The sequence below is a fragment of the Rhinopithecus roxellana genome, chromosome 15 (assembly GCF_007565055.1).
Source record: "Rhinopithecus roxellana isolate Shanxi Qingling chromosome 15, ASM756505v1, whole genome shotgun sequence".
In the NCBI taxonomy this organism is placed as follows: domain Eukaryota; kingdom Metazoa; phylum Chordata; class Mammalia; order Primates; family Cercopithecidae; genus Rhinopithecus; species Rhinopithecus roxellana.
This window is the reverse complement of record NC_044563.1, coordinates 85,279,481-85,290,024: the sequence shown is the minus strand read 5'-3', so window position 1 is coordinate 85,290,024 and position 10,544 is coordinate 85,279,481. Positions and strand designations below refer to the sequence as shown.

The window sequence follows — 10,544 nt, the reverse complement described above, 5'->3', positions numbered from 1 at the left end:
TTATCAGCATATTCTCAGAAGTTCATCGAGAACCGTTCTCTTCATGTATGGTCAGTTTGTTCTTCTTTCCTTGGTTACCCTTTTGGGGAATAAACATTCTTAATGGTTAACATAACAAAGTCTTATATCAGACTTGGTTGCTCTTGCGGTTACAGGTGCTAGACAGGACCATTGTGTGATCTCTGAGGAAATGGTCATAGGGACAATTATAGCAGCACAATTGGTTATAGGCTTAGAACTGGCACAGCAGTCTCTATTAAGTGCAAGGTTATACTTTAACATTGATTATATGACTATTTATAACAATTTTTCTTTTTTCTAATTTTAGTATTTAACTTTTCATTTTTGTTTAGGGCACCAAATTTAATATCCTTGTCATCTTACTGTGTCCCACAAACTCAAATCTTTTCATAGAATTAACCTCCCATCAATTTACGCCATTTTTCACCATTTATATAATTCTCAGAATATGAAATAAGTTGGGAGTTACCCATGTCAAATTTGCATAGAATTTTTGCCTTTAGGGGAATACCATATTTCCTTTTTTCCCTTATTCCCTTATGTGTTCCCATCACATACCCCCACTGGCCATTAACCCATATTGTAGGGACAGGCCCAGGGCCAAATTTTCCGAGGGTAATGTGGTAAGATTTTTCTTCTATCTTTCCAGCTCATGGGTATTGCCCCATTTTCCAAGATCTGGAGTGGGGGTGGGCAGTACTATTACCGAATGAGTAACACTCCCCAGACCTCACCGTGAATCCCCTCCAATAGTTGTCCGCATATAAATGATCAACCCAATGCAAAGCAAAATAGCATAGCTTATTCCAGCGATACAAAAGAGCCCACCATCGCCACCTGCTGCACAGGCCTTGGAAGTGGCCTTGCCAGAGGGCTCTGAGCCTTGCTCAAGAGCAGGCTTATGCGATCAGGGTCCGGGTCGTCCCTCTCCTGCATGGCCTACGCCATGTCCCCCTTTTTTATTTTGTAGTTTAAAACGAATAATTTCTTGTTGGAGGGTTTTCACAGAGGCGAAGAGTCTTCGGGAGAGCACTGGAAAGAAAATTATAAACCAAATAATTATAAATGCAAAGGCAGCTATATGGTAGAATGATGTTGATAGTATTTTTGAATTTACCATGGTATGGAAAGAATCTACTATGCTTTGAGCGACATCTGCAGGGGAAACTGTAGATAAGTGTGCATGAGAGATATCAGTAATTTGTTGTTGTAGGGATTGCATATCATAGGTGAGAGAATGGTTCCATAATCCTGTAATGTGATACTGAATTTGCTCCCAGGTTACTTCTGTATGATTGTAAGGAAGGGGAGTCACACAAATCCATTTGTAATTATGATGACAAGCCGTAGTTAATTGTACTTTAATATTTTGAATTTCTTGCCCTAAATATAAAACTGCTTCTTCTAAGACATTTATTCTATCTATTAATTTATGGTCTATGCTTTCTTGTAAAAATAAAGCCTTAGAGATATTTAGTGATAGATGATTAACATGTTGAGCAGTATGTACTTGTTGTACCAAGGCGGTCGCTGAGGCAGCAACTGATCCAATGATAGCAATTAAAGCAGTGATTCCTAGAATTAATGCAGGAATAAATCGTTTAGGTCTAGTTAAGGCTTGCTTTATAGCTTGCAAAGCTGCTAATCCAGGGTCCGTGTACCATCCTTCAGATATATTTACAGGCAATAGTATGTAAGTGGGACGCTTTAACACATAAAAATGAGACTGAAAAAATGAAGTATTAAGGCAGTTAGTTATTTTGCATTTTGTACAATTTACTGTATATAGATAAATATACAGTATATTTATACTGTATATAGATAAATATACATATATTATCTTGATAAGAAACTTGTAACTGAGTAATATTGTCATATATTAAAATAGAGAAAGGGGAGCGTACACAAGCTTGATTATTAATTACCTCTTCATTAGTAGGTCTAGTTAAGGTGGTTTTATTAAGTGCAGCTAGTAGTCTATATAGTTGTGACTGAGGTTTGTTATTTTTGTGATTAAATATCCAAGTAGGTGTTACCCATCCTGGAGAATACCAAGTGTCTATAATTTCATTAGTTTTAATTAACTTGTTGTTGACCCAGTTAATGAACGTATGGCCTTGATTATGATTTAAATAATTTCTGTAGTCATATCCTACACCGGATATTGACCAATCATAAATTTTATATGAATTATTATAAAGAGTAAAGGTGGTAGTTTTATTATAAAATGCACAATTGTACCATAAAGTTTGCCCATTTTGGTAAGAAATTGGATCCCAAGAATGATCTACTTGGTGGGCATTTTTACTTAATTTTATAGAGGAGGCTAGAGTAGTAAAAGTTTCGGTGGTTTTCACCGAAGAATTGTATTCATTAATAGAAAGATAAGATAAGAACCATAAGTGAGGGGGGCAGAGCAAGATGGCCGAATAGGAACAGCTCCAGTCTCCAACTCCCAGCGCGAGCGACACAGAAGACCAGCGATTTCTGCATTTTCAACTGAGGTACTGGGGTCATCTCACTAGGGAGTGCCGGACAATCGGTGCTGGTCAGCTGCTGCAGCCTGAGCAGCGAGAGCTGAAGCAGGGCGAGGCATCACCTCACCTGGAAGCGCAAGGGGGAAGGGGACCCGTTTTCCTAGCCAGGGGAACTGAGACACACAACACCTGGAAAATCGGGTAACTCCCACCCCAATACTGCGCTGTAAGCATACAGGCACACCAGGAGAATATATCCCAATCCTGGCCAGGAGGGTTCCACGCCCACGAAGCCTCCCTCACTGCTAACACAGCAGTCTGCCGCGATCTATCCGCAAGGCAGCAGCGAGGCGGGGGGAGGGGCGCCCGCCATTGCTGAGGCTTAAGTAGGTAAACAAAGCCGCTGGGAAGCTCGAACTGGGTGGAGCTCACAGCAGTTCAAGGAAGCCTGCCTGTCTCTGTAGTCTACACCTCTGGGGACAGCGCACAGCTGAAGACCAACAGGGGAAGTAGCGGGAGCCGGTGCAGACGCGAACGACTCTGTCTGACAGCTTTGGGGAGAGCCGTGGATCTCCCAACGCGGAGGTTGAGATCTGAGAACGGACAGACTGCCTGCTCAGGTGTGTCCCTGACCCCTGAGTAGCCTAGCTGGGAGAAATCCCCCACTAGGGGCAGTCTGACACCCCACACCTCACAGGGTGGAGTACACCCCTGAGAGGAAACTTCCAAAGGAAGAATCAGACAGGTACACTCGCTGTTCAGCAATATTCTATCTTCGGCAACCTCTGCGGCAGATACCCAGGCAAACAGGGTCTGGAGTGGACCTCAAGCAATCTCCAACAGACCAACAGACAGTCCGTCTGACTGTCAGAGGGAAAACTATCAAACAGGAAGGACACCTATACCAAAACCCCATCAGTACGTCACCACCATCAAAGACCAGAGACAGATAAAACCACAAAGATGGGGAAGAAGCAGGGCAGAAAAGCTGGAAATTCAAAAAATAAGAGCGCATCTCCCCCTGCAAAGGAGCGCAGCCCATCGCCAGCAACGGATCAAAGCTGGTCAGAGAATGACTTGGACGAGAGGAGAGAAGAAGGCTTCAGTCCATCAAACTTATCAGAGCTGAAGGAGGAATTACGTACCCAGCGCAAAGAAACTAAAAATCTTGAAAGAAGAGTGGAAGAATTGACAGCTAGACTAATTAATGCAGAGAAGATCATAAACGAAATGACAGAGATGAAAACCATGACACGAGAAATACGTGACAAATGCACAAGCTTCAGTAACCAATTCAATCAACTGGAAGAAAGAGTATCAGCGATTGAAGATCAAATGAATGAAATGAAGCGAGAAGAGAAACCAAAAGAAAAAAGAAGAAAAAGAAATGAACAAAGCCTGCAAGAAGTATGGGATTACGTAAAAAGACCAAATCTACGTCTGATTGGGGTGCCTGAAAGTGAGGGGGAAAATGGAACCAAGTTGGAAAACACTCTTCAGGAAATCATCCAGGAGAACTTCCCCAACCTAGTAGGGGAGGCCAACATTCAAATTCAGGAAATACAGAGAACGCCACAAAGATACTCCTCCAGAAGAGCAACTCCAAGACACATAATTGCCAGATTCACCAAAGTTGAAATGAAGGAAAAAATCTTAAGGGCAGCCAGAGAGAAAGGTCGGGTTACCCACAAAGGGAAGCCCATCAGACTAACAGCAGATCTCTCGGCAGAAACTCTACAAGCCAGAAGAGAGTGGGGGCCAATATTCAACGTTCTTAAAGAAAAGAATTTTAAACCCAGAATTTCATATCCAGCCAAACTAAGTTTCATAAGTGAAGGAGAAATAAAATCCTTTACAGATAAGCAAATGCTTAGAGATTTTGTCACCACCAGGCCTGCCTTACAAGAGACCCTGAAGGAAGCCCTAAACATGGAAAGGAACAACCGGTAAAAGCCATCGCAAAAACATGCCAAAATGTAAAGACCATCGAGGCTAGGAAGAAACTGCATCAACCAAAGAGCAAAATAACCAGTTAATATCATAATGGCAGGATCAAGTTCACATATAACAATATTAACCTTAAATGTTAATGGACTAAATGCTCCAATTAAAAGACACAGACTGGCAAACTGGATCAAGAGTCAAGACCCATCAATCTGCTGTATTCAGGAGACCCATCTCACATGCAGAGACATACATAGGCTCAAAATAAAGGGATGGAGGAAGATCTACCAAGCAAATGGAGAACAAAAAAAAGCAGGGGTTGCAATCCTTGTCTCAGATAAAACAGACTTTAAACCATCAAAGATCAAAAGAGACAAAGAAGGCCATTACATAATGGTAAAGGGATCAATTCAACAGGAAGAACTAACTCTCCTAAATATATATGCACCCAATACAGGAGCACCCAGATTCATAAAGCAAGTCCTTAGAGACTTACAAAGAGACTTAGACTCCCATACAATAATAATGGGAGACTTCAACACTCCACTGTCAACATTAGACAGATCAACGAGACAGAAAGTTAACAAGGATATCGAGGAATTGAACTCATCTCTGCACCAAGTGGACCTAATAGACATCTATAGAACTCTCCACCCCAAATCAACAGAATATACATTCTTCTCAGCACCACATCGCACTTATTCCAAAATTGACCACATAATTGGAAGTAAAGCACTCCTCAGCAAATGTAAAAGAACAGAAATTATAACAAACTGTCTCTCAGACCACAGTGCAATCAAACTAGAACTCAGGACTAAGAAACTCAATCAAAACCGCTCAACTACATGGAAACTGAACAACCTGCTCCTGAATGACTACTGGGTACATAACGAAATGAAAGCAGAAATAAAGATGTTCTTTGAAACCAATGAGAACAAAGATACAACATACCAGAATCTCTGGGACACATTTAAAGCAGTGTGTAGAGGGAAATTTATAGCACTAAATGCCCACAAGAGAAAGCAGGAAAGATCTAAAATTGACACTCTAACATCACAATTAAAAGATCTAGAGAGGCAAGAGCAAACACATTCAAAAGCTAGCAGAAGGCAAGAAATAACTAAGATCAGAGCCGAACTGAAAGAGATAGAGACACAAAAAACCCTGCAAAAAATCAATGAATCCAGGAGTTGGTTTTTTGAAAAGATCAACAAAATTGACAGACCGCTAGCAAGGCTAATAAAGAAGAAAAGAGAGAGGAATCAAATAGATGCAATAAAAAATGATAAAGGGGATATCACCACTGACCCCACAGAAATACAAACTACCATCAGAGAATACTATAAACGCCTCTACGCAAATCAACTAGAAAATCTAGAAGAAATGGATAATTTCCTGGACACTTACACTCTCCCAAGGCTAAACCAGGAAGAACTTGAATCCCTGAATAGACCAATAGTAGGCTCTGAAATTGAGGCAACAATTAAGAGCCTACCCACCAAAAAAAGTCCAGGACCAGATGGATTCACAGCTGAATTCTACCGGAAGTACAAGGAGGAGCTGGTACCATCCTTCTGAAACTATTCCAATCAATAGAAAAAGAGGGAATCCTCCCTAACTCATTTTATGAGGCCAACATCATCCTGATACCAAAGCCTGGCAGAGACACAACAAAAAAAGAGAATTTTAGACCAATATCCCTGATGAACATTGATGCAAAAATTCTCAATAAAATACTGGCAAACCGGATTCAGCAGCACATCCAAAAGCTTATCCACCATTATCAAGTGGGCTTCATCCCTGGGATGCAAGGCTGGTTCAACATTCGCAAATCAATAAACGTAATCCAGCATATAAACAGAACCAAAGACAAGAACCACATGATTGTCTCAATAGATGCAGAAAAGGCTTTTGACAAAATTCAACAGCCCTTCATGCTAAAAACGCTCAATAAATTCGGTATTGATGGAACGTACCTCAAAATAATAAGAGCTATTTATGACAAACCCACAGCTAATATCATACTGAATGGGCAAAAACTGGAAAAATTCCCTTTGAAAACTGGCACAAGACAGGGATGCCCTCTCTCACCACTCCTATTCAACATAGTGTTAGAAGTTCTGGCTAGGTCAATCAGGCAGGAGAAAGAAATCAAGGGTATCCAGTTAGGAAAAGAAGCAGTCAAATTGTCCCTGTTTGCAGATGACATGACTGTATATTTAGAAAACCCCATCGTCTCAGCCCAAAATCTCCTTAATCTGATAAGCAACTTCAGCAAAGTCTCACGATACAAAATTAATGTGCAAAAATCACAAGCATTCTTATACACCAGTAACAGACAAGCAGAGAGCCAAATCAGGAATGAACTTCCATTCACAATTGCTTCAAAGAGAATAAAATACCTAGGAATCCAGCTTACAAGGGATGTAAAGGACCTCTTCAAGGAGAACTACAAAACACTGCTCAGTGAAATAAAAGAGGACACAAACAAATGGAAGAACATACCATGCTCATGGATAGGAAGAATCAATATCGTGAAAATGGCCATACTCCCCAAGGTTATTTATAGATTCAATGCCATCCCCATCAAGCTACCAATGAGTTTCTTCACAGAATTGGAAAAAACTGCTTTAAAGTGCATATGGAACCAAAAAAGAGCCCGCATTGCCAAGACAATCCTAAGTCAAAAGGACAAAGCTGGAGGCGTCACGCTACCTGACTTCAAACTATACTACAAGGCTACAGTAACCAAAACAGCATGGTACTGGTACCAAAACAGAGATATAGACCAATGGAACAGAACAGAGTCCTCAGAAATAATACCGCACATCTACAGCCATCTGATCTTTGACAAACCTGAGAGAAACAAGAAATGGGGAAAGGATTCCCTATTTAATAAATGGTGCTGGGAAAATTGGCTAGCCATAAGTAGAAAGCTGAAACTGGATCCTTTCCTTACCCCTTATACGAAGATTAATTCAAGATGGATTAGAGACTTAAATGTTAGACCTAATACCATAAAAACCCTAGAAGAAAATCTAGGTAGTACCATTCAGGACATAGGCATGGGCAAGGACTTCATGTCTAAAACACCAAAAGCAATGGCAGCAAAAGCCAAAATTGACAAATGGGATCTAATTAAACTAAAGAGCTTTTGCACAGCAAAAGAAACTACCATCAGAGTGAACAGACAACCTAAAGAATGGGAGAAAATTTTTGCAACCTACACATCTGACAAAGGGCTAATATCCAGAATCTACAAAGAACTCAAACAAATATATGAGAAAAAAACAAACAACCCCATCAAAAAGTGGGCAAAGGATATGAACAGACATTTCTCAAAAGAAGATATTCATACAGCCAACAGACACATGAAAAAATGCTCATCATCACTCGCCATCAGAGAAATGCAAATCAAAACCACAATGAGATACCATCTCACACCAGTTAGAATGGCAATCATTAAGAAGTCAGGAAACAACAGGTGTTGGAGAGGATGTGGAGAAATAGGAACACTTTTACACTGTTGGTGGGATTGTAAACTAGTTCAACCATTATAGAAAACAGTATGGCAATTCCTCAAGGATCTAGAACGAGATGTACCATATGACCCAGCCATCCCACTATTGGGTATATACCCAAAGGATTATAAATTATTCTACTACAGAGACACATGTACACGTATGTTTATTGCGGCACTATTCACAATAGCAAAGACTTGGAATCAACCAAATGTCCATCTGTGACAGACTGGATTAAGAAAATGTGGCACATATACACCATGGAATACTATGCAGCCATAAAAAAGGATGAGTTTGCATCCTTTGTAGGGACATGGATGCAGCTGGAAACCATCATTCTTAGCAAATTATCACAAGAACAGAAAACCAAACACCGCATGTTCTCACTCATAGGTGGGAACTGAACAATGAGGTCACTTGGACTCGGGAAGGGGAACATCACGCACTGGGGCCTATCATGGGGAGGGGGGAGGGGGGAGGAGGGAGGGATTGCATTGGGGAGTTATACATGATATAAATGATGAATTGATGGGTGCTGACGAGTTGATGGGTGCAGCACACCAACATGGCATAAGTATACATATGTAACAAACCTGCACGTTATGCACATGTACCCTAGAACTTAAAGTATAAAAAAAAAAAAAAAAAAGAACCATAAGTAACGAGAATGAGCATCATTGCTCTGACCTGAGGTAAGAGGAGCCTTTTTATCATTGAGGGGTGAATCAGCGACAGCTGTGCGCATGGCCAGTAAGATACACAGTGGCATAGGAGGAGTATTATCTTTAGAGAAGCGTAAAGGAACATGATGAGTAGTAGCATAGAAATCAAAGGGCGCAGAAACTCGCGGTATAGTATACGAATTAGAATCACCTCCCATAATTTCAAAGTAGCGAGAAGAAACGTGAATTTCTTCACCATCCCAAGAAGCAAGATGAAACAACGGAGGACTAGGAACATAAACCCAATAAGTATTGTTTATAAGATTGTTCATAGGCAAAGGTGCAGAACTTACCTGGACTGTGTGGAGAGCAAGAATAGCAATAAAGACAGTTTCAGGAGTAACAGGTTTGCGTTCTCCCTCCACCAAGGCTAAAGCAGAAGTGGTAAGAGCTTTTATATCACCCCAAGTTGGTAAGTTCCTTTTTCTTGTAGAAGCCACAAGATGGAATTGAGTCAGATTCAGGGAAGCAAAAAGAGAAGAAAGTTGAACTTCAGATATCTGATGACTCGTCGGGTGTGGTGGCGGCCGGGTTTTCCGTGGTCGAAACTGTTTTCTGAGTATGGTGGGTTTTGTTGGCGACGGGAGATTCATGATGTCTGATTAGTCTGTCCGGTATCCAAATTGGAGTGGCCGAATCTTGGGGAAAAACACAAGCATATCCTCGACCCGAGGTTAACAACACATCTGGTCCCTTCCATTGTCCTTTTAATAAGTCTCTCCATTTAACAAGAGTGACTGGTTTACTTTCTTTTGAGTAATGTCTCTCGAGGGCTGTTGTGCCCTCATTGTTAACATTAAGATGGTTTAGCACAAAGAGAGCATGAGAAAGAACGTGATGGGGAGAGGAATACTTATACTCTCCTTGTTGTAACTTGTGAATCTGGTTTTTCAAGTTCTGATGTGCTCTTTCAACAATGCCTTGCCCTTGAGGGTTATAAGGAACTCCTGTAACATGACTAATGGACATTTGTATACAGAAATTTTTAAAACTTTTTGCTGTATAAGCTGGAGCATTATCTGTTTTCAAAGTTTGGGGTTTTCGTAAAACTGCAAAGCTCGCAAAAAGATGATGAATAACATCCTTTACAGCTTCTCCAGTTCTGGCTGTAGCCCACAGAGCATGAGAAAATGTGTCTATAACTACATGTACATAAGATAATTTTCCAAATGAAGTTATATGTGTTACATCCATCTGCCAAATAGAATTTGCCCTTAATCCCCTGGGATTTACTCCCATGGATAATGAAGGGTGATATTGAGGGCATATATGGCATTGCTTTACAATCTGTCTAGCTTGTTCCCTAGTTAATTTAAACTGTAGTGCTAAAGCTCTAGAATTTTGATGATGTATAGCATGACTTTGTTTTGCTTCTTCCCACGAGGAAAATATTTGCTGTGTTAATTTGTCTGCCATAGTGTTCCCTTCTTGGAGACTTCCTGGTAACTGTTTATGAGCTCTAATATGACCCACAAAGAACCTTTTTACTCTTTGTGTAATGGCAGTTTGTAATTGTGCTAACATATTATGAATAGTGCTTTTTACAGGAGAAAGAGGAGCTGATTCAATGTGAGGAAATAGATTTACAATGTACATGGAATCCGTATACAAGTTAAATTCTTTTTCTGTAAGTTTACTAAATACTTCTATAACTGCTAATAGTTCTACCTTTTGAGCAGATTGCTTAGGATATTGTGTAGAAAACTGTTTCCCATCTATAATATAAGCTGCGGTTCCGTTAGAGGAACCGTCCGTAAAAACTAAACTAGCTGGAGGTGGCAGAGGGGTAATACTGAATTTTCTGTGGAAGATAACTGGATGTGTTTTGATGAATTGTAACAAGGGATGATTTGGCAAAT

At 40.5% G+C, this 10,544-nt stretch overlaps 1 protein-coding gene across 1 annotated transcript; it reads right to left on the bottom strand.

Moving 5' to 3' along the window:
• Positions 1–785: 785 nt before the first annotated feature.
• On the bottom strand, positions 786–9,298 carry LOC115893474 (pyrin domain-containing protein 3-like). Its single transcript, XM_030917295.1, has 2 exons — positions 8,979–9,298; positions 786–1,053 (listed from the first exon to the last, which is right to left on the bottom strand). Exons 1-2 carry the CDS (start codon positions 9,276–9,278, stop codon positions 1,024–1,026), a joined length of 330 nt encoding a protein of 109 aa, XP_030773155.1. The 5' UTR covers positions 9,279–9,298; the 3' UTR covers positions 786–1,023.
• Positions 9,299–10,544: the final 1,246 nt, after the last annotated feature.

What these genes read in the sequence shown, in the direction of transcription:
- LOC115893474 (XM_030917295.1), bottom strand. Translation starts at nt 9,278, where the DNA reads ATGAATCTCCCGTCGCCAACAAAACCCACCATACTCAGAAAACAGTTT. An exon ending in TTGCTCTCCACACAGTCCAG is followed by an intron (nt 1,054 to 8,978) that starts GTAAGTTCTGCA and finishes TTTTCTTTCCAG; the next exon opens with TGCTCTCCCGAAGACTCTTC.